The following is a 26,835-nucleotide window of genomic DNA, read 5'->3' on the forward strand; positions in this document are numbered from 1 at the left end:
ACCACGCGCTCGTGAACTAAGAGAAGAAATAAGCCCAGATATACAAACGTAGCACATAAAAGCGTAATTGTGATGAATAAATTAAGCACATAAATGAAACCAATGAAGCAAAATAAAACAAGAGGATGTTTATTTATTTTTTTAAGGAACGTTGCATACAAATAACATGAGGTAAACGTGTTTAGTGTGACATTCATCATAAAGTGCCATTACCTTTTTATGTCTAAAAAAAATTCTGTTTATTTCACCTCATTCGCGTGCACAGTCGCGCGCACGTCAGGGGACTGCATCGGGCTTCCGGTCACGCTGTTGTCCGTGTCACTGCTGCCTTTCCCGGCTTCCTCCTCTCCGTGCTCGCCCCCCTCTGCGCTGTGCGTCCGGGCGTGTTTACTCAGGTGGTCGGAGCGCATGAACTTCTTGCGGCACACGTTGCACTCGAAGCGCTTCTCCCCGGTGTGCGTGCGCAGGTGCCTCTGGAGCTCGTCGGAGCGCGTGAAGCGCTTCCCGCAGAAGAGCCAGTTGCACACGAACGGCCTCTCCCCGGTGTGCCAGCGGAGGTGAGCTTTCAGGTGGGACGTCTTGCCGTACACTTTACCGCATCCGGGGATGTGGCAGTTGTGCGCGGCCCTGCGTCGCGGGCTCGCCGCGCCGTAACCGAGGCTCTCCGCCTCCCGGCAGTTGGGGCAGTCGCAGGTGGCTCTGCCCGCATAGCGGCGCGAGGAGGAGCGCGAGGATGCCGGCAGGGGGGGCGCCGGTCTCCCCGCGGAGGAACCGGAGAGGTTGGACTCCGAGAAGGGTGGCCTGAAGCCGTCGAACAGATGCTGCGTGCCGGGAAGGAGATGCTGAACGGTGCCGGGACTATGCTCGTAGCCGCCCAGGGGGGACGCCATTCCGGCTGGGTTGGGAGTATCCACCCAAGTGGTGCCGACGTCCCACCAAGACGAAGGCCCGCTTCCCACCTCCGCCGCGGGTTTGAACCACGACTCGTAGGGATGCGCGTGAAGCCTCGGATATATCCCTGCGATACCTTCCACGGAGGCGGGCAACTTGGAGAGAAACACGGACCTCTGTTCGGGGAAACTTGTATCGGACTGCCCTGAGTTCTGGTAAGATGGAAACTCGTTGGTCACCGAGAAGGCACTCGAGGTGTCTGAGAATCCCACCGCGTTACTCCTGGAAGGGACCCCGAGTGAGGTGAGACAAGTGGCCGGGGCGACCCTTTTCCACGGGTGGAAGCCCTTGGAGATTCCCGTGGGCATGTCGGAGAGGTCAGGGGTGGCGCTGGAGGGACTTGACTCACCTATTCGGCTGCAAGTGGCCGCCAACATGGCCAGCGGGGTGCTGCCCAGCCTGGGGTCCTCCTGTGGGAACGCACAGACTTTTTACACCTGCATTGAACTTTATTAACAAAGTGAAGCGAATTAATTTCACTTTTAAGTTGCAGCAATCTCGTTTTTGTTCATTTATGACAACATTCAACTTCAAGTGATCTAGTTCATGCCTTTTCATTCATTTAAAATGTGTATGGATCCATAGTAGTTGCTTCCATAAGCTACCATGGACGTTTTTAAATTAATAAATTAACACAAGTCTGCTATAAGTCAAGACACGGATACTGGATTCCAATATACACTTATTGTCCACTTTCACAATATCCACCTTTAAATTTTAATGTAATAAAGACAAATGTAAACTTACCCCCATTAGTGTTGCAGTCATGGTTTGAGCTGTCATGTCCACGTCTGTGTGTGTTTTGTGTGTCACCGTGCGTGTTTTTCTGCTCTTTTGTACTTGATGCTTCCTCATGCCTTGGAAACCTTGGAGGCCTGTGGACCAATCAGAGGCCAACGCGGGTTCTCTCTTGCTCTTAACAGCTCGGGGATGTCGTAAATTTCCGCGCAAGACATGTTGCGAGAGAGAAATCCTTAGCAGCTATTTGAGTGCCACAATAAGTCATATGATTGGTTAAAATCGACTGAGTATTTGAATGCTTAAGGCTCACAAATAGACACAAATTTTAGTTAAAAATAGCAACATGTGTTTTTTTAAACTTCAAAAATTGTCGAACTTCAATTGGATTTAAAGAACCAACAACAAATAGTTTATGTAAAAAAAAAAATCCATATCACAACATAATTGAAGTGATTCTTTTTTCCGTTTACTTTCGTTGCTAAGTAAAATTATGAGTTATTTTTAATCGCTTTTGATCGTATTTGTTAAAACAGTTTGTTTATAAACCACGGTGCCAAAGGAAAATCAACTAATCACAGACACGAAGCATGACTAATGAGGTGTCAATCATTTGTGCGCACGTGCATGCACATCCTTGTCGCCTCACGCTGACCTGTCAGCCCAGAAAAAGCACCTTAGTCAAAATTGATTATTATAACAACGAAATGTTATCGGTTTGAAGTTTTTTTTGTTAAAACCTCACAAGTCACATTTGAATTGAAGATTCTAAATTGTCCATAAGTGTTAATATAAGAAAATGGATGAATTAATGTTCCTCCTCTGTATGAAATAAAATATGTATGCCAAATGATGGGCGGGAGCACATGTTCATTTGCAATTTCAGTTCACTTAAAATCAACGGTGCACATGCTTTTACCAAATGTGTCAAAGAGAAAGACAAACGCTTGTAAAGTTGTCGAGACCTGGCAGAGGGAGAGGCCGGACCGGTCCATCCCATCCTGGCCCCGGGGCGGATCAGTCAGCCCCGGGGGGAGGGATGGGAGGACACCGACTGCACTGCCTCTGCAATTTCACGTCATTCAACAAAACAAATGGCGGATTCCTCCACAAAAACACCTCTTCCTGCGCTTGTCCTATTCTTATCATTATCAATCATGTGGATCTATCAATCACAGCTTTAACCAAAGCTGGCAACTACAAAATCTGAATATTCGTAATAAACGATACCAGAGAGAATAAAAACAGCATTGCATTGGCTATTGAACTGATAAACAACTTTTTATTATTATTATTTCATGTTTGATAGTTATCTTTTTGTGGGACAGCCTAATAAAAGTCAGTGGAGTCAATTGAGTGACCTTGGTGACGCTACGCTAAGATATTTTAGCTAACAAAATACATTTAAAAAACATGTTCATTTACAAAATAAAATAAAAACAAAATGCTTTAGAACACTAACTGAAACTAGATTTTACTAACTAAACTAAAACTCGTGAAGCAGCAGCCAATAATTAAAACATTTAAAAAAGCCACCAGACGACATTGCACATAGCCGACAGCCATGCTAGCTGCTGAATAGCTTCCTAACTCGGCCCGAAATGTCACACTGTAAACAAATCCTTTTTTAGGTACGTATATGAAAAGAAAAAAAAAGTAATTCAAAACCCGGGGACTGTTATACAGTACCTGTATTTGATCTGTGAATGGTTATTTTTAAAACAAAATTTTGTTGAATTTTTACTACAAAATACAGTGATATTTTTTTATGGTTGCACATGAGAAATACACATTTTGTTTTAAAAGAAAACGAATACTGAAACTAATTAAAAAAAAAACGAAACTAAAATTAATAATTTTCGAATAAACTAAAACTAATAAACAGCCCGCTCTAAAGATGAATTAAAACTAACTAAATTAAAAAAGCTAAATTCAAAATGAAATATAAACTAACTATAGTGAAAAAGGCTAAACTATTATAACACTGACACTAAAATTAACATCTGACTGACTGCCACATTGCATTTGTAGAATATGACTTAAGCAGCAAAGGGGTCGGCCATTTTGCAAGAGCAAATTACATCACAGTTGCTCAGGACAAAGGTAACGACCAATCATGGCTCCCCTGTTTTCTGAGTTTGGTCATGTGATGTTCCCATTGATTGGTCGTTACCTGAGCAACCGTAATGTAATTTTCAGTTGACAGCAAGTGGCAAAATGGCCGCCCGTGAAAGCTTTGAAATCTTCAATGTAACTTTTTTTTTTTTTAACAAGATAAAGTCAATTACTCAAATCTGTTTCGTTGTCAACGTTGGTGCTTCATGGGTCTATTTATACGCTCCCCCAGTGGACATAAGCAAATTAGTGACCCTCGCTTTTGCCCCCTGTGTCACAGGTGGACTTTACAGTAGGCCAACTTCACGCTAACCTGCTTCCTCATCCTCATGAGCCACCCAAACAGCTGTCCTGCCTTCCCTCGCATTCTTTTCCCACACTGAAAGTGTGTGTGCGCGCCAGCATGAAAGGCCCCCTAATGAAACCCTGTCTGAGCCCCAACCTGTTCCTTTAGCCATGATAATGACCACATTATTACGCGCCATCAGACGTCAACAAAAAAGATTGCCGTGTGCTCTCCACTCACTTTGTGGCCAGTGAGACAGAAAACGCAGAGAAGAAAAGAGTGAAATAAAGATCTGGCACATCTCGGGGGGGGGGGGGGGGGACTGATGGGTGGAGTATTTTATTTCTCCTCCATGTTTTGCTTACCTCCTCTTTTGTTGCCGTCGTAGGGATCCTCTTGCAACTGGAGGGCGGCCATTTTGCTCAGCTGCCCCTGCTGGGACAATTAGAAGGGGAATGACCGAGTCAAAAGACGAGCGGCTACACATGACAAAAAAATATATTCACCAGAACCTTGGGGGGGGGGGGGTATGCAATCAATTAGCAGAAGCGCAAAATACAAAGCGAAACACTTCCACCGGCTAGCAGTCCTGTGGTGCTTATTTCTAGGTTCTGTGTCAACAATTGATTCCAATATGAACTGCTAATGTGTTTGCTAAAGTGAATGCTTCTTTCAAACTTTGGCTAGGCTGCCACTTAGCATACAATATAAAATGTCAATACATACCTGCATTTTATGGCCCACTAGCATCATCTGTGATACTGAAAGACAAAAACAAACACTATTATACTCTTACTACTATTATACCTCTAAAGAACATTCAAATTTGACAGTTATTCCAAACAATTCTTTACATACGCCATACTGTTCAACTCCAGCCCTGTAGGTGGAGCTAATGAGCATTACAAAACGGTTGACACCTACCAAATGGCTACTGTTTGGCTAAGGTGACCTCTGAGGCTCTGACTGATATGAATTTATCTTTCAAGACCATCAAAATGGATCCGCTCCAAACAAATTTAGCTGTGTTCTGCTTTTTAAGAAGGGGGAAGAGGTGTTTTGCGCCAGGATGCGCCTGGAGCTGCTCCTCTTCGCCTTCCTGTAATCAACACGCGGGCATGTCTGTCATTACTCAGCATCGAGCGGACGGACAACATTTCACGTTCGCCACTTATAAAAACATTCCCATGTACGAAATCCCTTTCTCACGTATTTGCAATTAACTTTAACAACTGCCTGTAACGATTACACTTATCTGACAATTATGTGTTAACAAAAGCGATCTGACAAGCTCGACAAGCAAAAGCCATAGAAACAACGATAACAAACACGGGATTTCCCTTCACCTTGGTATGAAAATTATATATTTTTTTACACTTGTATCAAGAGCACTTGTGCTGAGCTTTACCAAACGCATTTATAATTGAGAGCGTAGTTTCATTACATGGAAATTTAATTTTGAAGAGACTTGTGCAAGGGTCAGGGATGTCATCTCATCTGTCGACGCAGCACAATGAGGAGATTCCCGCTCAACAATTACACTGTTAAAGTGGCTACTTCGCATTCATGCATACTGTGCATTTACATACTGTGCACAGTAACTCGTATTCATGAAATGAGGAGGGAAAAAAATGAGATATTCATGGGTTGGAAGTCTGGGTTGAATGTGAATTAAATTGCAGGATGCGTTTCTGAGATGTTTTTTTTGAGTGGCGAAGTGAAGTGTGAGGCCCATTCTTAGAAGGTCGTGATTCAAAGTGACAAAATAATTAAAGGAGGAGGTTGACCTCGGTGGTCAAAGGGGGCGGTATCATCGGAAGGACACTGAGACATAAATGCGACTATTCTACTTTATCTTTTATTTTGAAAATCGCTCAGGCTCACGTACACAAACTTGCCCTCTCATTCCGCCTTCTTAATTCAATCCTGCTCTGACCGTGATCTCCGTTCTCCTGACCAATGACGCTCTTCATCCCTCACCCACTGCACTATGAGATTAATTTGTTCTTCTTCATTTTTCAGGTTCTGTGTCTTCTTTAAGGTTAACGCGTGGTCAAGTAAGCGGGTGTGCGTGTCCACAGTGTCTCTTGATTGATGCGTACAAGCCCAGGAGCGTAATCATATACTTCCAGATGTCATTTTTCACTTGTTGTCCTCACGGATGAATTTCATGCATTTGATCACTGCTACCTCAGCATTTGAGTCTGGCTCATCCTATTGTGGGTGTGTGTGTGCACGTGTACTAGCCAGTAGTCTATTTGCCGCCATCAGTGTATAATTATTTTGTAAGGGGAGGGTGGGCGTTAGTGGAGGGGAGTTAACACAATTCCACATCACGGCAGGAAGCATTTGCATTTAATTAATTTCTGGGCTTGGGGGCTTGGGGGGGGGGGGGGGTACGGGATCCAACAATGCTTGAGTTGGTCATTTTCTATGATTTTTTTTTTTAAAGGGATATAATAATTTGACTGATGTATTTGAGATGACTTGAGAAGGATGTCATAATATTGTTCATGACAACAAAGATGCACTGTAGGGAAAAAAAAGTATATATATATATATATATATATATATATATATATATATATATATTTTTTTTTAACTTAGCTATCTTATCTTTCATTTTTGGCAAATATGTGTATGGCTAACCAACCATGTTTATTTCGTTTTGTCATCTATCTACCTACCTACCTATCTCCCAAACTAGCTAACTAACGTCCAAGCTAGCTAGCTAACCAGGTACCACCATAATGATCAACATTAAAACATGGTAGCATAGTGGGCATGTATTTAAATATTCATTAAACGAGGCAAAGGTATTATTCCTAGAAAAACAATATAGAAAAGTATTTTCTATATTTTTGTAAGCCACTTTAACATTTTTATCTTGGACTAAATTTGAGGGGGGGGGGGGTCTTAAAGATTAAATTAAACAGTATTTCACATCAAAGTTAAATGAAAATTTGAGTTACAAATATGTGAAAACTCAACATTTTTCAAGAAGAAATGCAAATATGAACAGAGAGCCTGCATTCCATAGATAGGTGCTATAAACTAAACTTATGGCAACATGGTGGAATTGCAGTAGATCTTGTTTTATTCAATTATTCTCTAGTACTCTCAAAAAAGCACACATGCTTGAACATAAGATTAAATTACAGCATAAACGAATACAAAAAAATGTGGCCAGACCATCAAACATCAACCATTTTAGTGTAATGTGAATGCAGATGAATAGCCTGCATGCTAACACACCCACACCATTCATTCTATATTCTTGGTTAACTATTGCTCCTCCCACACATTGCGCTTCACCTCGCCACAATGCCCGCCATTACATTTAAGGGTTAAAGGAGCAGGAAGGTCGTTGGGGGGGCGGTTTAGAGATGACCCGCTGTTAAATTGACCAGAAACGGCCTCCTTGCTTTTTCATGCAAATTGCTGTGCACCAAATTGTTCATTTATTCCTCAATGAAAAAGCAGCACACACGTGACGATCACATGTACGCAAAAAAAGTGCAGGTCATCAATCAGGGCAGGAAGAGGTGACCCTTGAACAGACACACGCACTCGGACCGCAGCTTCAGGTGCTTTCACGGCCGCCACTTTATTGATGTTTCCCGTCAAACATGAAACATTTCTTTTCCCACCTCAAGCCCACTCGCGCCTGCGGGCCGTCATTCGGGACATACACAGACGGCCCCAAAACGAGCGGATGGCGTCAAGCTCCGTCGGCCCGGCAAGTCGAGTCAGGTCCTGCGCTTAAGTACGCGCGGTGATTCTCAATTTGACACACTTACCTTGGATCTTTATGGCGTGCTGCACCCTCCACTTATCGCCGCTGGAAAGGTCTCGGGCATCGTCTTCAAAGCCAGATAGTGAGCTGGAGTGCACACGCATACACGCATTTACACACGGACTGCTTCAAAGACAATCTAGCTACATGCCCGCTTACCTTGAAAACGGCACATGGCTCTTTTTTGTCTTCGTTTTTTTTTTTCAATTCATCTGGCTGGAAAAGGGAACAGACTCAAATAATTGAAAATAACAAACAACACTAATGATAATAATCTTCTCTCACAGTCACCAAATTGTCACACAAAAAAAACACACACAGAACAAAAACCTCACGCAATTTTTGGGGGGGAAATTGAAATCATTCAAGCCCAAAAAAAACTTTCAGCCACAACATATCACTGTCACACACAAAAAAAACTTTGTCACACCAACAAACTCACAATCTCACTCACATCCTCCAAAAGCCTACAATGCAAAAAAAAACTCACTTAAAAAACTAAACTTCACACATTGACCCCCCCCCCCCAAAAAAAACCTCATCATATTTAAAGCTTGCCACATTCACCAAAAAAAAACACTCACAACAAAATAACTCACTCACACAAAAACACCATCTCACTCACCAGAAAAAAACCTTACTCCAGATTTGCACTAGGAAAAAACTCATTCACACCCAAAAATCATCCTCTCACCAAAGAACCTCACATACCAAAACACATCAGACACTTAAACTCTCACTCACACAAACTCTCATTCTGACCCATTGTCTCACACTATTGTCACTCACATAAAAACTCTCATTCTGAAAACCTCTCACCCCCCCCCCCAACACACAGATACACAAAATCACACTTAACAAAACTCTTACTCACACCCACCATAAACCTGTCATGCCATAAAAAAATTCACACTTAAAAAAAAAACTTACACCCAGAAAACTGTCATTACATTAAAAAATATATATAAAAAAACACTACAAAAACACACCCTCTCACTCAAAAAAAATAAATAAAATCATTCACTCCAGTAAAAAAACTCACATGAAGAAAACGCAGATTTTCGCAAAACTTGAAGGAGCCGAGCGGCAAAATTCCCAACAGGACCAATAAAAAACATTTTCATAAGCCATGTTTTTGTTGTTGTTTTTAAGTCGGGTAGACGTTGAATTAGATTTCAAACTGCACTTATTTATGGGGTCCCGGTTCTACTCAGAGTTCACTCTCAGTTCAAGGGACCTGCAGTGCTACCTGCAGGCATCTCCTCTCTTGGCTGGGGTCAAGGCACTCTCATGCATCACTGCGGCATGAGTGGTCCCGTCATTTGGTGGCTTCTGTACGAGTATGTGAAGTACTGAAGGAAAATTTACTTGGTGTACTTACATTATGTGCTGACGTGAGCATGTTTTCATTCAATGCTAAAGAACATCGTAAATAACTGTTCTGTTTCTGAATTCTGCAAATTCTCAGCCGTGAAAAATCTTCACTGACACAAATCACTCATGTTGAGAGCTCTGTGAATGAATATATATATATATTAACACACACGACTAAAACATTGTCAAACAAATGAAACACTGTGAAATGCATAACTGAAGCCCTCTCACACAAAGTAGACTGAGATTCTCTCATTCATAATCTTAGAACATTCACTACTAACATTTTTTCTCACACTTCACTAAAACACTCACAAGTACAGAAACACTCTCAATTGCTCTACTGAAATGCTCTCACTTCATACAATGAAACACACACAATCGAAATGCTCTCATGCTTCATACTTAAATTTAAATGCTCGTACACATTATACTAACGCACTCATTTACGCTTACACTACTGAATTTAAAAACGTTTACAAACAATAATCAAAGGTTCGCACACACAACTGAAATATCACACACCACACTGATACGCTCTCACACATACTACAGGATTTGTTTCCCTTCTCATACTACTGAAACACCCCAAAACACATACACACTACTGTTATATTCTCTCAAACTTGAAATTCTTTCTCACAAAAAATGAATTATCCCTCACACATTTACAACTTAAATTAGCTCACACGCCCAACTGAAATCTCTCACACCACGCCGTAACGCTCTCACGCATACTACATGATTGTTTTCCCTTCTCACATTACTGAAACACCCCAAAACACATACACACTACTGTAACACTCTCTCAAACCTGAAATTCTCTCACAAAAATTCCTCTCTCACACATTTACAACTTAAATTAACGTACCGAATTACTATTGAATTTTATTTTGAAATGCTTTCACAAGTTGATATTTTTACACACACACTACTGGATTGTATTCCTCTTACAGAAATTGATCAAATGCTCTCACACATGCATAAAGTCCTCTCATGCACAGAAAACAATTACCACAGCGTGCAACTCAATTCACACTCATGCACACAACTTAGGGAAAATACTTTCACACCTTATATTGAAATCTTATCACGTAAAAAAAGTTCTCACGTCCTCCTGAAATACGTCTTTCAGGGTGAGTTCATATTAAATTCAGCCCGCCACACACCTCTGCAAAGCTCAAATGAAATTCTAAAGTGATGATACTGGTGGTAATAATGGGGAATGTTTACTTGATGTTGCTGCACACACTCTGCTCTTCAAGACACAACACTCTCGTCAATCCACTCATTACTATTGTACCCTTGGCAACTTTCAAACAAGGAAGTCCAATTCAGTGAGTCGAATGGTGAGTAACACACACAGACGCACACACGACAGGCATCTGCCAAAACTCACGTCAGTCATAAATCTCTTTGTCTTTACAGGACTTACCTTCAAGAGGAGACATCCTGACGCCAGTGCTTCCAGTGACAAATGCATAACGCCCACTGTCTGCAAAAAGATTGAGGACATTATTGCACATGACAACATGGCACGCAAACATGCATTGGCACACACACTATTATGATATCATGAATACAGCAAGCAATGTATGTGCTGTGTAATTGCCAATTACTAAATGACAGAAGTGGAAAAATACACTCAAAACGTCCTGTGAAATTAAAAATGACAATCATCAAGATGGGTAGGATTATGAGTATCAGCGTTAACAGAGCATCAACTCACTTGGTTTTGTAATGAAGCTTACAATTAACAACCATAATTGCTATTTACTAAGCATATGATATTCTACTTAATACTTCTAATCATTGATATTTCTAATAAAAACAAATACACTGAAAATAGTACATTTTCAAATATACGGTACTGTATAGCTTGGGTATGACGCTCTCTAGTGGTGTAATGTGTGAACAACATATTCTTCCTGACTGCTTTTACTGAATATCCAAAGAAAAACCTCTCGTTTATTTAATACAACTGATTTTTTTCTTTCTTTCTTTCTAAAACAGACACTGAATGGAATTATCCACACTGATTGTCAAAACCATCTCTGAAATGCACAAAGCGTACAGAATAATTTCGCATGAGGCGACACCCCTTTTTTCCAGGCCAACCCTCGTTGCCTAGCAACGCATTGCAAGGTGGCCCGGGGGCGGGGGCACTTGGCTGGCTGCTACGCCGCAGTTATTAAGCGTGTGCTTGTGGGAGTCAATTCTTTCTGTGTACACAAAAATCAAATAATGGAGAGTGTTATAGTGTTAAAAAACAACAATAACAAAACCTTGCTCAATGAATTAAGTATTTTTTGTTATGATTATACAACCTCACACAGATGTAGTCTTTTATTTGTCCTTGGAGGTTACAAAAGTCAAACTGATGTAATCATTTGATTTGATCTGAATGTTTATTTTGATCATCAAAACCAAACGGTCAACAATAGACAACTTGTTTTCAATGATGAAAAGGAAGTGGGAATAAATAGACTTCAAAGAAAATGATAAGAGGCCTTAAATAAATAGTACAACTAATCAATTATTAACAACAATAACGACAGTGATAGCACATACCTTACAAATTACTGTAGCTTTTTTTTTTAAGGGACTCAGTACTGTACTTTATACTCATCAATTTCTCAAAATAAGCTTGTTACTTTTTCAAACATTGGCGAATGATTACACAACAGAAACACAAGACATAAAAAGAGAGAGAAAAAACATGTTATATGAAAGGGAATAAAACTCTGGACTTCATGGCATAATTGTGAGTTACTTATGTGAGTTACTTATAACATTTCTCGGCCCAGGCCTGTAAGCTCGCAAGCTAGCTAGTGGCTTGCTAGCCTCATGTTGCGCTGTGGAAATCCACGATCCGATGGGATATGACACAAAATGAAGAAGCATCCATTTTTCAGGTCGTAGTAGCAGTATTTGATTGACAGTTGAGCTGGTGCGGTTCATTTGGTGGACACGCCCACAATGTGCTTGAGAGCACATTGATTGATTGTTCACAATTTTGTTATTTTTCCCCTCAAGAATTTACATTTGACATAGTTGCTAACAAAGCACCTTCTCTGGCATTCATTTTCACTTAACGGGGACTCTAAAGAAGTATACTTTCATTTGCTTTTTTTTTTTAAATAGCATTATTTAATCATGTTTTGATTTCTATTATTACTATGTAAAATATTTTATTACGGTTTTTAAAGTGCTCATTAAGTAAACAAAACAAATATGGAAGTTAGAGTTGTGGGAAAAGTAGGAATTTGTGGAAAATAGTTCCCAAATTGTTCTCAATGAGGAAGTTTGAAACAGTGGAAAAATGTAGAAGGGGCTAAATTATTAAGATTTAAAAATAAATAAATTGTGTAATAACATGCATTCATGAGCATTCACTCAATAGTTTTTGGGGGGGTTAGAAGTGCACTGTTCCACACACGCCTCTCTTCCTCATTTAAAGCCACTCACATAATAGTCACCGCCCTCCCGTCGCTCTCACACCAACATGACTAGCTCCACTCTGGCTACGAGGCGAGCGAGGCCCCGGGGCGTCATGGGAAATGTAGTCCCGCTCGCCCAATGGCATTGGAGGAGGTGAGGCTTGAGCAAAATACAACTCCCATCTGAACCCTCGCACGCCAAACCCCGTCGACCAATCTGAATAAGTGGGAGGAGCGCGTCCGCCCACAAAAGCCACAGCTATTTGAGCGTATCTCCCCTTTTATATCCCCAAAATGAAAGTGTGAACGAATAAAAGCGGAATACGAATATAATACAAATAGTGGCTGCTTTTCGGTGGGCTTACGGACGGCGACGACGTGCCAGGAGCGGCGGCGGCGGCAAGCGGGCACGGCACAACAGGGGTGTTGTCCTGATGCTTAAATGGGAGTGGGTGGGCCTCTTCGGTGACACACTGCGACCGCCGTTGTGGAGGCCAGCCTGACAAGCGCTAATTTGCTCGTTTACGGACGCTGGAGAGACGTGAGACGCGTGTGCGAGGGGCGCAGCTGCCTTGCGGGGGGACTGTCGGCGCTTTCTCCGTTATTTCTGTTCAACCGGGAAGGAGGGGGCCGTTCGGCTGTGTCTCCGCTTGGCACCGCCCTTCCTGGACGGTGGGTGGTTTCGTGAAAACGGGCAGATCCGCCACGGCCCAGAGCCCAACATATAGGCCGTCCTCCGCCTCCGTTCCCGGCCGGCCGGCCTTCTACCGTGAACTACACCCTCTCCCTCTTGGTATATTCATGCGTTATGAGTGGTAGGTATCCTCCTCCTCCTTCCCGTCTCCTCCCCCCGTTTCTCCCTCCCTTGTCTGACAGATAGGAAGCTTGTGATGTTGCTGATGAGCTGCTTACTGGTAATGGTCAATAGCATAATTGTTGTGCTATATTTGCCATATGCTTATATTTCACTATAGTCATTTATATATATAAAAAAAAAAAAAGAAAAGAAAAAAAGAACACCGGATGATATTGTGACTTTTGCATTTTCTCCCCCTAGACTCCAAGAAGGAATCATCGGGAACTGAAGGAGGGAAAGCATCAAAAAAGGGGAAAAATTCTGGATCGCAGGTACTCAAAAGGAACTTCATTACTTTTGCGTTGCCACCAGGCAAAGAAAATGCACTGCCTCTCTCGCTCCCAGCCCGCTAGCCAGATAGACACCTCTGGGGGCGTTCCTCTGTCAAATCCACTTCCTGCTTGTGTGCAGCCCAGCTGAGAGCCAGCCCCGAAAGCCTCATGAGTAGCTTTACGCGGCTGTCACACTTCAGCCATTGTACTATGGAAGTGTCACTTTGAATTCGCTTTAGAATGCTTTAATGAAAAAAAATTGATTCCTGCGGTTTTGGTTTTGGACTTCTATTTTTAGTCCATATTTTGGAGACGATTTTCCATTTTTTCAAATGCATCCTTTGTCCGCGCATGTATTGCGGCGGTGTCATTGTATTAGTTGCAAAATCAACCTGCTGTGTTGTGCCTGCGACCTACTTCCTGTGAGGAGAGCGAGAGAAGGCGGCATTTTCTTGCACTGTTCTGAGAAAAAGAGAAAATGTGGTTCTCACACGCCCACCCACTCACTTCCTGTAATACCGCCCACTTCTACTGACAACTCGCTTTTTGAGAGCTTTGTGTTTCTCTTCTCAACACCATCTTTTCCCCACCCATGGCTTGCCTTTTCTTTCTCCTCGTGTCACACTGTGTATTTGCGTGCAGAATAATCCAAGCCCATCCCTCCCCTTTGGCTTTTTTGACTTGGAGGTGGTGCTTGTTTGCGTATGCATACGAGTCCAGAGTTCTCCCTGCTCCTGACTCTCCCACTTTGTCTTTCGTAGGATTCCTCCCAGCCCTCTCCTTTGGCCCTGCTGGCGGCCACCTGCAGTAAGATTGGAGGGCAGGGGGGAGCGGAGGGGACCCATGTCCAGACGGGGGTCCAGCAGATCCAGCTCCCGGCTGGTCAGTTTCAACTGCAAGCAGGTCAGCTCCAGGGTCAGATTGTAGTGGACGCGTCTGGGGGCCAGGCCCTGGTTCCCCAGCAGCTGGAACTGGTCCCGGCTCAGTTCACGGGGAACGGGTGGCAGATCATTACGGCGCCGGCTACCATGGCCAAGGAGAACAGCAACCAGCCGGTAGCGGTGACGGTGGCCACTACTGTTCCTAATGACAGCTCACCTGGACGCAAGGTCAGGGATGAGTTTTTGGGATTACGGTGAACCGCTGTATATTCTCGGTTCGGCATTTGCAAATTCACTTATTAGTAGATCTACATGTTTGGAACCTATTCTCCGTTATTAGATAAAAACTAATTTATTTACTGGTTTTGCAACAGTATTGCTTTGGGGCACCACACTCTAAAAAAAATAACCCAAATTGGGTCAAAAAATAACCCAAATTGGGTCAAAAAATAACCCAAATTGGGTCAAAAATATTAAATTAAAAATTTTTGAGTTAATCTACAAAGCAACCAATTTTTTTTTTTGGCTTGTTCTGTGGGTCATTTGTTTGACCCAACTTTTTGTGTTAATTGAATAGCCCAACTGAATTTGGTAAATGAACCGACCAAACCTTTTGAGTTAATTAATACAAAATGTTGGGGCAAATTAATGAATAAACCACAAAGAAACCCAATTTACAAAGTAATCCAATTTGTTGGGTTGTTTTGTGTTTTTTTCATTTGACCCAACTTTCTGGGTAAATTGTATAACCCAAATTAATTGGGTGACAAATGAACTGACCGACCGGCCCGGTATAATTAAATTAATAATCCACAAAGCAACCTAATTTTTGTTTTGTGGGTTATTAATTTGACCCAACTTTTTGGGATAATTGGATAACCCAATAAATTGGGTTGGTCCCTTTTGGGGTTATTTTTGACCCAACTATTTTAAAAGTGCATCTTGTGGTAGCATAGAACTAGTGGCACCTTGTGACACAATGAAGGTGGCAAATCCAGGTCCAGAAAATAAAAACCCTGCCACAGTTTGGCTTTAGCCAAGGTTGCTTTTATTCAACCAGCAGGTAAACAAGCTCCCTGGGAGCCGGTTGAAACTGTGGCAGGGTTTTTCCTTTCTGGACCTGGATTTGTCACCTCGAGATACAAGTAACTCAACTTCAAGGCGTGTGAATAGCAGGGGTTTCACTGTATTGATGATGTCAGTATTCCACACTGTAAAAACAGGTGGGTCAAAAATAACCCAAATTGGGTCAAAAAAGGACCCAGCTTTTGGGGTTATTCAATGTACCCAACCCATACTCAAACGAACCCCCCGACCCCCAAAAAATAGGATGCTTTAATAATTTAATTTCATTTAATATGCCAACTTTTTTTCAAAAGTGGAGTCAGTTCATTTTTGACCCAGTTCAATTGGGTTATTCAATTAACCAAAAAGTTGGGTCAAATGAATACGCCCACAAAATAACCCCAAAAATGGGTTGCTGTGTGGGTTATTCATTTAATTTGAGCCAACTTTTTGGGTCAAGTAACTCAGAAAGTTGGATCTGTCCATTTTTGACCCAATTTGGGTTATTTTTTTACCCGTTTATAGAGAGATTATTCTCCTAACTGATTCCCTGCTGCTTTCCCATTTTTAAGGTGAAAGCCATAGCTGGCACCAACAGCGCGGCCGCCAATCAGCAGCAGCAGTTCCAGATAATCCAGGTCCAGAACCTGCCCAATGCCGGAGGTGGAGTCCAGTACCAGGTCATCCCTCACCTGCAGACTGCAGATGGACAGCAGATCCATATCAACCCAACTCAGCAGGCTTCCATTGGAACTCTGCCCGAGCAGCTTCAGCTCATCCAGAGTCCGAGTCCAGGCCAGGCCATTCTCCAGACAGCCAACCAGCAAGCTATCCTGTCAAGTACAGCCAATCAGACGGTCCCCCTGCAAATCCGTCCCGCGCAGTCTTTCCCCTTGCAGCTGCAGACCCTTCAGGGATCTCAGACTCCTGTGATGACGACGGTACCCATCAACCTTGGTGGCATGACCCTGGCTTTGCCCGTGATAAATAACGTCGGAGGAGGCGGGGCCGTGCAGCTTATCCAATCAGCAGATGGCACTTTTTCTTTTGCCAGTGGCAACCAGTTGATGACGACGGCAGCGGTCTCGGGGGTAGCACAGACACCGGTGGCAGAGGGTGACGGGGTGTTAGACGGATCGCAAGTGGTCTCCGCCGGAATTGAGGCCGCAGTGACTGAAAACCAAGCACAAAGCACCGAGGCAGACTCTCAAAGTCAGAATCAGGCCAATGGTGTCCAAAGCCAGATGGACACACTGGGAACCATTCAGCAGGTGATCGTGGGGCAAGTGGGACATCAACTCGTGCAGCAGATCCAGCTGCAGCCCCAGGTACCAAGTCAAAACCAAGGCCAGCAACAGCAGCACATTCAGACTCTTCAGCTGGCCCCTGGTCAAACCCTGCAGCCCATTCAGGCCTTCCAGAACCCAGCCCAGGTCCTTATTCGCACACCTACCATGTCCCCCTCCGGGCAGATCGCCTGGCAGACGCTGCAGCTCCCCGGTGGTGTCTCCCTCCAGGGCAGCCTGGGAGCGGCAATGCCGCAGCAGCTTACGCTTGCCCCGGTGACTGGCGGGGCAGCAGTGGGGAGTGGAGGTTTGGTCTCCCTGGGCGGAACTCCCTTGACACTGAGTGCAGCTCAGATCAACCCAGGATCCGGCGTACAGACGGTCAGCATCGCTGGGATCGGCAGCACCGGGGTTCAGGTGCAGGGTGTGCCCCTCACTATTACAGGTCTACAGGGTAAGGGAGGCATTGATAGAATTCATCCAGGTAGTGTTGTAGTTCTTGAAATCTCAAGACTGGTCTTAAGACCACTTTTTAAAGGGTTTCATCTCGGAATCGTAGGTATTTTTACTGTCTCAACCAACAACCTCTTCGTCTTATCTCAGTTTCAATAGTCTAAAGATTCTGTTAACAACAACCCAAATTGGGACAAAAATTGACCGACCCAACTGTTATTTAATCCAAAATGTTGGGTCAAATTAAAAACAACCCGCAAAGCAACCACATTTTCTGGCATATTTTGTGTTTTTTTTGTTTGACCCAACTTTTTGGGTTAATTAAGTAACCCAACTAAATTTGGTAAAAAAAAAAAGAAAAAAGAACCAATCCAACTTTGAGTTATTTAATTCAAAACATTAGCTCAGATTACAAATTTCCTTCAAAGAAACCCAATTTGTGGGTTGTTTTGTGGGGTATTCATTTGACCCAACTTTTGCGGTAAATTGAATAACCCAATTGAATTGGGTCAAAAATAAACTGACCCAACTTTGAGTGATTTAACCCCAAAAAATGGATACAATTAAATTAAAAACCCACAAAGCAACCCAGTTTTTGTTTTGTGGGTTATTTATTTGACCCAACTTTTTTGGGTTAATTTAATAACCCAAAAAGTTAGGTTGGCCCCTTTTTGGGTTATTTTTGACCCAACTGTTTTTAGAGTGTAGTCTCAATAATGTCTTGGTCTCAGTTGGTGTGGTCTTGACTACAACACTACATCCACCTTTTGATGCCAGAGCAGAACCTTACTTTCCTATCTCCAAGCCAGAACTGAACAAACAACTTTTGAATGCTTTTGAGTGTCATTCCTCACCATCAGGTCAACCACAAGGGCAGGATGGGGTCAAAGTTCAGTCGTCCCCTGTGACGGTCACCGTGGCGAATGTGGCATCCAGCTCATCAATGAGTCCAGACCAGTTAGGATCTGTGCAGAGTTCCTCAGACCAGGAGGGACCGCCCAGCAAGAGGCTCCGTCGAGTCGCCTGCTCCTGCCCAAACTGTCGCGATGGAGAGGCAAGGTAGGAAGTATATTAGTAAAATGGCGTAGGATGAATCATCGGGTGTGCTTTTAATTACATAATTGTAAGAATAAAGACAAAAAGAATAAAGACAAAGTTTGAACGTAGAACTAGTAATGACGTGCAGTTTGTCCCAAAACATATTTTACTTTAGGATCTTACAGCTCAAGTGTAAATCCCCCCCCCCCTCAAAATAACATTGTCAAAACGGCTGGCAACAAAAGTGAGTACACCCCTAAGTGAAAATGGCAACAAAAGTGAGTACACCCCTAAGTGAAAATGGCAACAAAAATGAGTGCACCCTTAAGTGAAAATGGCAACAAAAGTGAGTGCACCCCTAAGTGAAAATGGCAACAAAAGTGAGTACACCCTTAAATGAATGCAGTCTTTCAAGTTGAAGTGCTACAGTATAAAGACTCCTGCCCTCCGGCGCAGAAACAGTGGTGACCCCACGAAGAAGAAGCAGCACATCTGCCACATGGAAGGCTGCGGGAAGGTGTACGGCAAGACCTCCCACCTGAGGGCTCACCTCCGCTGGCACACGGGCGAGAGGCCGTTTGTCTGCAACTGGATCTTCTGCGGCAAGAGGTTCACCAGGAGCGACGAGCTGCAGAGACACCGGCGAACGCACACAGGTGCAGAGAAAAATGTGGACATAAACATTTCATTTTTGAAATTTGATAATAAAACAAGTGATTTGACCCTTTTCAAAAGAACAACTTTTAAGATGGCTTTGTCGTCCAATAGGAGAGAAGCGCTTCGAGTGTCCCGAATGCTCCAAGCGCTTCATGCGCAGCGACCACCTCTCCAAGCACATCAAGACCCACCAGAACAAAAAGGGCGGGGCCGCCGTGGCCATCATCACCACCGACAACATGGAGGACGGCGACCCCGAGGACCTGCAGGCTTCCCCTCAGATAGTCACCGTGGCGACCCTCTCCCGTGACTCCGAGCCAGAGACCCCCACCACCTCCAATCACCTGGAGGAAGAGGAGGAAGAAGAGGAGTTTGAATAGGCGCCAACAACACAATTATCAAAGATAAGCTTCTCATTTGTACAACAGATTTATCACCGTGAGCTAAGAAATGAGAGTAGAAAACATTCAATGAAGATTTTTTTTTTTTTTTTAATCGTGCTAACATCTATCTCTATGCACAAAGTTGTGTACTTGTTTCTTACCTGTCAGACAGGGCTGAGGGTCAATCAAGGTACGGGACCGTTGTCATGAAGAGGATCTACCTAATTTGCGTTTTGTCCTCACATCTGATTCAGGTGTGGATTTCTTTGTGACCTGCTACAAAAGAAGAGAAAGATGAAAAAGAAAAAAGCACATATGGAAAGATTTATATATAATGCATTCCTATTGCGGCAGTGGCCATTAAAAAGGTTTCTATAAAAGAAAACAATCTAGCTTTCTACAACTATGTGAGGTGAAAGCAATACTATAATGACAATCTAGTGGAACATGTTTACATCGTCAGGGAGGGAGGTTTGGCGGAAACAAATAACGAGAGCACACATGGGAGTGGTTTTGTAAATCCTGACATTTTATCACTATTGTGTTTGATTTTCTGGCAGCACAAAAGGGACAGTGAAGACGATTTGGGGTTTTTGTGCTCTTCGGATTCCCACCCCCGACCTCCTCTGTGACCTACTACTGCCTTAACACAAGCTGAGGAAGGTCAGAGCGAGTCAAGTGGGTGAGATGGAGCACAGCTTGGGGGGATGGTAAGGCTGTTAATGTGGTGGTCAGATGTTTCTGGTGGTGTTGCTCAGTGTTAGTCCAGTGCGTACAGTCCTTATTTAAAAAAGAAAAAGAAAATAATTTGTTTTATATTTTATAGAATTTGCTTTGGAAGCCAGTCCCTCCCAAGTTATCACACAGCAGCCCACTGTGTAAAGCTAATTTATTTTTATTTGTAATATTTGCCTTCTTGCTGGACTTGTATTTGTGAGTGCGTGTGTTGATTCTGAAGTTGTGTATGGCATGTTTTTTTTTGGGGGGGGGGGGGGCTATAGTATGAATTTTGTTTTCTTCCTCCTTGCGTCATTGTGTTTTTCTTCTTTTTTGGAGAAAATAAAAGGAAGCAAAAAATTTACTTAAAATGAAAAACAAAAAAAAAGTTGATACCAAACCAATTTAGATGTTTTTGGTAATATTTTGTGTGACAACCAACTTTTTTTTTTCTTGGATATTTTCTAGCGACATCTCATTTGTAAATCTTTTTCTAAACTGTGTTCTTCGCCATGACATTTGATATTGGGTTTTTTGCCAGGTTCGCCTCAAAGGCTTGTGGAGATTTCTAAAACTGGTTTGTACAAATGTGTTATGTCATAAAAAAAAAAAGAATTGTGGGGTGGGGTGGGGGGGGGGGAGAGAAAGCCTAACGTCAAGCAGAAAATATGATTTGCCTGCATAACACGTGACAATAAAGTGATTTAAACAGCTTTACCTTTCTGATCGCCAACATGTTGGTTGCTGCTTTGCTTGAGGTTTCCCGTTGTGTCGCAACCTTCGTGGTAAAGCATTCAGTTTACGTTAGAAAAATCACACAGAAGACCAAAAATGTCCCGAAAAGTATGAACACTGAAATACTGATGATCTAGTTTCAATTCAAAGTTATAAGAAGTTCTGACTTATTCCGTGTATAAATGTGGATGGTGGATAAAATGCCTGTCTGAATATTTTTTTTCAATCAACACATTGAAATAAATTGTTAAATCTATACACTTCATTACAAGTACACACAGAAAAAAAACTGAAAAATTCCAAACAAAAGTCAGTCTTTATTAGAACTATATAACAGTAAAATAACATTTTGGATGCACCTTGACATACAAGTGACCCGATCGAATCAGTTTTTCGAGCCTTTAGCTCAGATGATTTTCTGCTTTGACTTGCAAGCACACATTTTAAATATGGCGAACAAGCACATACTTGCCTAAGAAAGACGGGCTAATGAAACTAGCATAAGTGTCACAATATGAGCAACGGATATCTGAAAATAAACAGTGTAGCGACAAACAGAAGATATAAAAATACTAGCATATTCCTTAGCCTCTGAAAAACTAGTGCTAGCTAGCAGCTAACTGAGCAGCTTTGACCATCTTAATGTGTATATTGGATTTCAGTGTTATACCGCCCCCCAGTGGCCTAAACAGACAAGATTAATTTATTATGATGCCGAATTGGTTGAATTATTTTCTTTTGTTGGTGAGTTACTGTACAAGCATGGCCACAATGAATTAAAGTAGTAAGCTGAGGCAACAATGACTACACAAAGGTTACAAAAAAAATTATTTTTTTGCAAGTTCTTGATTGTTCTGGTGAGACAAAAAAATAAAATGCAACGTTGCAAACCTATTGAAAAAAAGTACAGTACTAATACTGTTACAGTGTTGGTTTTATACAAGACCACCACCGTAAGTCTAGTTAGATAAAACACTTGTCTAACGGAATAAACATTTACGAACGAGCTCAACAGTACTGTGCAGTGTAAAATCAGTTTGAGAAGAGTCTCCGTGGACTTTACTGTAGCTCCTTCTGAATTCTGCCATGGAGACAAAACAAGACATAACTTTATTTACTTGGCAAGTTAACAACAATACAATTTGTCTGCTAACTTCATGGCTTAGATGTACAACTGTAAAATATGCCAACAACAACATGATGGCGCGAGGGAACAGGTTTTGGCTAGCGTACCTCTCCAGATACTCATGGACGTTGTCGTGGCCATTGTAGCGGGCCAGCCCGACCAAAATGCCCGTTGCGCAGCGGCCCTCTTTCTTGCGACACAAGCTGCAGTTACACATTCCTCTGCAGATGGGACACGACCATGTCTGCACAAACGACATCTTGATGACTTCATTTACTGCCTTTTAGTTGAATAGAAACCTCGATAACGTGATGTTGAACTGTCATATATATTTGTTGTTGTCGTTTTAAATCGCCGCAATTTGTGAGATAGATAGCATTTGAACTACAAAAATTTTGGTTGGTACTAACCGGGTCGAGCAACACGGCGGCCACATCCTCGCCGTAGCGGTTCTTCAGGCACGGTCCACAGAACTGGCCTTTGCCGGCAGAACAGAACCCACTGCGGCACACGGTCTTCGTGTCGAGGGTTTTTTGTCTGCACTGGTGGCACGAGCTCCCCTAAGGGGACCAACGCAAGCACACAGTACACATGCAAGCGCAGATGTCAAAATGTACATTTGAGCTGACCTCCCTGTACATCTACATCATCATCATCATCATCATCATCATCATCATCATCAAAGTGGTTCTGGCGACTCACATTGTCCTTGTCCCAGATCTTGTCCTTGCTGCGGTACGCTACGTTGGCCAAGTCGTCGTCGGTGATGTCATCGACCGACTTGAACTCGTACTGACTGCGGCGGTGGCTCTTCCTCTTCTTCTTTGGAGTGTTGCCAGCACTTTCCTCGTCCACCTGCCAATCACGAGACCAGGTGAGTGCCTTGACACGAAATGATAAATAATGTGAGGCTGAGCTCTTTTTTTTTTTTTTAAACAAGTACTAATATTTTACACTAAACAGGCAAGTCCAAATTTAGACTTGCGTGTTTTCAGTGTAGTACCACATTGGGCAGCAGCATGCCAGGAGGTTTACTGAAAGAGATGAGTCAGAATTAAGAGCAAGAAGAAGAGGCAAATAAGGTCCCCAACTATTCTCCTGTAATAGTCTTTGTTCCCGTGAAGTAGAGAATATTGTGCCTGTGATTATGTTTGTAAGCTCTGTTTATGCGCTCTGTTTGTTAAAGAAGCAGTTAAATGAAGGTTTATAATTTCCCGAAACATCTATGCTAATTTTTGCTAGCCTGTTTATGGCATTTCACGTTATATGTTAGCATTAAGCAACTGAAAGTTCCTTCATTTTGGTTCAATATTTAATTATCTTGACGCTGTTTGTATGTGCTGGAGCAGAAGTTGTTTCAACATTTAATTACTGTAACATGTATGATAATTTATGTTAGCTTGTCTGGCCTTTCACATATGCTAGCATTAGGCTACTGAACTTTCCTTCATTTTGGTTCAATGTTATGTTATTGATGCTGTTTGTATGTGTTTCAGCAGAAGATATTGGAAAATGTAATTAGTCTATCTTGCATGCTAATTTATGTTAGCCTGTCTATGCCCATTTGCATTATGCTAGCATTAAGCTAGCAGATCAGCTTAGGAATACGGCAAGTAGAATTTTAGCAAGACAAAAGAGACACTTCAAACACAAGATGCTTTTTAGGCCTGTTAATGTGCATTGTCCTTATAAAATAATTAAATTAAATGGTGCCAGCAGGTACTAGTTAGCACCAAGGACAACATGTGTAGCCCACGGGTCTGTTCTAAAAAGTAGCTCACCAGTGATGGGACACTGTGACTAACTAAGAAGAATGTTGAAATGTATTTATTTATTCATGCTTAATTAAACATGGTACACATTTCTTCTGTAACAAATATTTTGTTTAAAAAGTAGTTTGGAAAATGAATGGATGAATAAATAAAATAGATTGCTTTCAATGGAAAAAAAAAGTTTTCATTTACCTTAATACTTTTTTTTTTTAAGTCATTTTGGAGCTGTAATTTTAGCATATAGTAGATACCGCAATATTTTTTGCTCAGGGTTATCATACAGTCAGAATTTCATATTGGCCCATGTGCGCAAGTTTTTAACTGGAGCTCCCGCTCACGTTGTACCTCAAGCAGTCTCCTGAGGTCCACCGCCCTGGGGCCGCTGCGAGGCAATGGCTCGCTCACTTGGTCCACAGCAAAATTCTCAGGGGGGCGGGCTTTACGCGACGGGTTCCTCCTTTCAGAACCACCGTTCTGTTCTGATTTGCGTTTGCGCGGCGTTGTTTTCACCGGAGAACGCTTCTTCTGCATTGAAGGAAACTAAATAAGAGCTCGGCAGAGTTGTGGTGCGGTTTGTTTATAAAATGGGCTTATTTGAGTGGTATTTGCTCACTTGAGGGGTGTTGGGCAAAGTCAGGTCCGCCATAGTGGTGAGATCAGCAAACAGCTTGGCCAACTGAAAGACGACAATCAAGAAGAAAAGTGACGGACTGTCTACGTTTACATTGTGATGGTCGCCATAATGTTTGTCATTGCATATTACTATAACCACCATGGCCTTGTTCTCCTGGATGTTTTTGTCCCGCTTGCTTAGACTTTGGCACACAGTCTCGTCTTCTCCCTGTGCCGTCTCTGTCTTGGCTTCTTTTTGTTTATCCTCCTGCGTCTTCATCCTCTGCCTCACCTTTAGTGCCACGGTTTCTTTAACCGGCTTTTTGATGCTTTTCGCCTGTGGCCCCTTTTTGGGGGCGGGCGACCGTTTGACTGGAAATCTGAGAAGGCAAATTAATATGCGACCAATAAATAAAGGATACCAGTAAAAAACTTTACGCTAGTATGCACAATCCGACAAAGATCATGATCTTATTTAGCTAGAGGGGTTTATTTTGATAGCTCAAATGGGAGTGAAAATGTGCATCACAAGACCTGTATGCATGCTGCCATTGTGTTTAAATCATGCCTGTCAACTACAGTACATGTTCAACACTTATTACTAAAAGTATACACACCTGAGAGCTACTAAAAGACTTTGTCTCTTAGGCGCTGGTGTCTCCTCACCATCAGAATAGAAGTCTGTGTCCACATCACTGCCAACGTCCGACTGCCAAGAGATCAAATGTGGAAGTGCCAAAATATGAATGCAATGCAAATTCCTGATATTGCACAATTAACCAAAAATAGTCTGGAAATATTTAATTAAAAAATTACCATTGCTCCCACCATATATTATTTAATACCAAATCTGGGTTGTTACAAGTCATATCTTAGTTTTGAATTGCATATTAAACAGTCTTCTTCTGTCCAACACTTGCCTCGTCCTCACTGAAGCCTTCAAAGTCCTCCTCGCTGTCCGACTGGCTGAAGAGATGAGCCAGCTCGGCTGTAATAAACTTGGACTTGAAACGCAGCGCCTTAAGGAAAACATACAATGAGGAATGAGGAGTGAAAGAAAATGAAGCTGTAGTTTTGCGAGATTGACGTTAGTGATGACTTTGTACTCATTTTTTGTAACATTCAGTCAAGATGGGTGAGTAAGAAACCCAGCCTTATTTCAAGGTATGACTATTTGTCCGTTTTTAGAGGGAAATTGTATGTATCAAAAGTACCAGTGGTATTCACAGACAAATATTCGTGGGAGTATTTTCTAGTAGTATGCCACTGAAACATACAGATTCAGCGAGGAAAATGGAGGTTTTTGTCAAAAGTCTTGAGGGCGTACTCATTTGTATTGAGCACAGTATACAACACAACTCGGCCAACAAGAGACAATGAGGTGGCAAGTGAGATACATTTAGGGCTTAACAATACAAAGTCAGGTGAAGAGACGACGCCATAGTTTGTATGAACTCCCCAAGCGCTATTATCGTCCAGAAAACGGCTCAACATTTACCAATTGCAGCTAACTAGCAGCATTAATTTGTTTTGTTTTCCACCGGTGAAGGGACAAGTTGCAGTTCATTCGACTCACAAAGACGTTTCGTTTCCGTCGAGAAACACTGAGCAACACCGACAAAAATTCTTAAAAGGTTTTACCTTTGACTCGACTGCCATTTTGTCTTCTTTTAAGTGCAAAACTTCAATCAAAAATGCAATTTTTCCTTGGGGGAATTACAACAGCAGGGAGTCGAAAAGGGTTTAAACGTTAACGTAGGTAAATGGATTGACTGTAAGCTAAAGGGGTGTTTACGCCAGTCGCAACTTTACATTCTATGGATAAGTAATCCTATATTTGTAGCGATATGCTTGTAATTATGACTTAAAGTATTTATATTTATAAATACACCAGTGATTTAAAAATTCTAGGAACATTTTGCTTTCTTAAAAGAAGTTGCCCGTCTTCAACACCCCTGTCTCTTTATCACATGGTGCAGTCCGATATTTCGCGCGAAAGTTGGATGTGGGCGCGGCTTATTCCCGAAAGCATCGATTATTTTTTACATGGGGGGAAAAAAATGGAAGTCTGACACTTCCGACATGTCTCCCCGTCATACTCTCAAAGTTTCACCAAAGTATTATATTTGAATATTTAATATTTTCTACTCAGGAAGTGAATAACACTCAGTACTACACACATACAACCTTCTTTTTTTTTTTGCTGGTCAGCTGCATGTACCACATCCACGTGCCGAAGAGGAGGATGCAGTGCGTCTTCATGGCAAGAGAAGGTTGGCAAG

General features: G+C 42.3%; 4 protein-coding genes across 8 annotated transcripts in view; 1 reads left to right on the forward strand and 3 right to left on the reverse strand.

The window, feature by feature from the left end:
• Positions 1–21,204, reverse strand: part of tmem196 (transmembrane protein 196) — a 59,256-nt gene extending 38,052 nt beyond the window's left edge. Inside the window, exons 1-8 of the mRNA XM_086061971.1 lie at positions 19,753–21,204; positions 19,090–19,552; positions 18,368–18,551; positions 10,696–10,755; positions 8,046–8,102; positions 7,891–7,973; positions 4,817–4,851; positions 4,456–4,525 (exon numbers count right to left, since the gene is read on the reverse strand). The gene's annotated coding sequence lies outside the window, so the exon portion shown is untranslated. The remainder of the gene's footprint in view (positions 1–4,455; positions 4,526–4,816; positions 4,852–7,890; positions 7,974–8,045; positions 8,103–10,695; positions 10,756–18,367; positions 18,552–19,089; positions 19,553–19,752) is intronic.
• Positions 114–1,974, reverse strand: sp8a (sp8 transcription factor a). The gene is made up of 2 exons (XM_086062787.1): positions 1,699–1,974; positions 114–1,361 (listed from the first exon to the last, which is right to left on the reverse strand). Exons 1-2 carry the CDS (start codon positions 1,804–1,806, stop codon positions 240–242), a joined length of 1,230 nt encoding a protein of 409 aa, XP_085918913.1. The 5' UTR covers positions 1,807–1,974; the 3' UTR covers positions 114–239.
• sp4 (sp4 transcription factor) lies at positions 12,923–20,922 on the forward strand. Of its 3 annotated transcripts, XM_086061967.1 has the most exons (8): positions 12,923–13,515; positions 13,758–13,828; positions 14,590–14,937; positions 16,347–17,207; positions 17,292–17,514; positions 18,374–18,572; positions 19,008–19,207; positions 19,320–20,922. In XM_086061967.1, exons 1-8 carry the CDS (start codon positions 13,509–13,511, stop codon positions 19,586–19,588), a joined length of 2,178 nt encoding a protein of 725 aa, XP_085918093.1. In that variant the 5' UTR covers positions 12,923–13,508; the 3' UTR covers positions 19,589–20,922. The 3 variants fall into 3 exon arrangements, with proteins under 3 accessions (XP_085918093.1, XP_085918091.1, XP_085918092.1); XM_086061965.1 differs by having other exon boundaries at positions 16,347–17,514; XM_086061966.1 differs by having other exon boundaries at positions 16,347–17,514; positions 19,014–19,207.
• Positions 21,205–21,340: 136 nt separating the features above from the next.
• cdca7l (cell division cycle associated 7 like) lies at positions 21,341–26,357 on the reverse strand. 3 transcript variants are annotated; one of them, XM_086061970.1, is made up of 10 exons: positions 26,195–26,357; positions 25,474–25,572; positions 25,171–25,262; positions 24,714–24,933; positions 24,555–24,617; positions 24,287–24,463; positions 22,872–23,024; positions 22,580–22,729; positions 22,277–22,413; positions 21,341–22,124 (listed from the first exon to the last, which is right to left on the reverse strand). In XM_086061970.1, exons 1-10 carry the CDS (start codon positions 26,210–26,212, stop codon positions 22,103–22,105), a joined length of 1,131 nt encoding a protein of 376 aa, XP_085918096.1. In that variant the 5' UTR covers positions 26,213–26,357; the 3' UTR covers positions 21,341–22,102. The 3 variants fall into 3 exon arrangements, with proteins under 3 accessions (XP_085918096.1, XP_085918095.1, XP_085918094.1); XM_086061969.1 differs by having other exon boundaries at positions 24,287–24,466; XM_086061968.1 differs by having other exon boundaries at positions 24,287–24,481.
• Between the last annotated feature and the right edge of the window lie 478 nt (positions 26,358–26,835).

This window comes from Leptonotus elevatus, chromosome 19 (assembly GCF_054856555.1).
Source record: "Leptonotus elevatus isolate MCC_2025b chromosome 19, RoL_Lele_1.0, whole genome shotgun sequence".
Taxonomy (NCBI): Eukaryota; Metazoa; Chordata; class Actinopteri; order Syngnathiformes; family Syngnathidae; genus Leptonotus; species Leptonotus elevatus.

What these genes read in the sequence shown, in the direction of transcription:
- sp8a (XM_086062787.1), bottom strand. Translation starts at nt 1,806, where the DNA reads ATGAGGAAGCATCAAGTACAAAAGAGCAGAAAAACACGCACGGTGACA. An exon ending in TGACTGCAACACTAATGGGG is followed by an intron (nt 1,362 to 1,698) that starts GTAAGTTTACAT and finishes GCGTTCCCACAG; the next exon opens with GAGGACCCCAGGCTGGGCAG.
- sp4 (XM_086061965.1), top strand. An exon ending in GGAAAAATTCTGGATCGCAG is followed by an intron (nt 13,829 to 14,589) that starts GTACTCAAAAGG and finishes TGTCTTTCGTAG; the next exon opens with GATTCCTCCCAGCCCTCTCC. An exon ending in CACTATTACAGGTCTACAGG is followed by an intron (nt 17,515 to 18,373) that starts GTAAGGGAGGCA and finishes CCTCACCATCAG; the next exon opens with GTCAACCACAAGGGCAGGAT.
- cdca7l (XM_086061968.1), bottom strand. An exon ending in AGTCTTTTAGTAGCTCTCAG is followed by an intron (nt 24,934 to 25,170) that starts GTGTGTATACTT and finishes TTGCCTTCTCAG; the next exon opens with ATTTCCAGTCAAACGGTCGC. An exon ending in AGATCTGGGACAAGGACAAT is followed by an intron (nt 22,730 to 22,871) that starts GTGAGTCGCCAG and finishes TGGTCCCCTTAG; the next exon opens with GGGAGCTCGTGCCACCAGTG.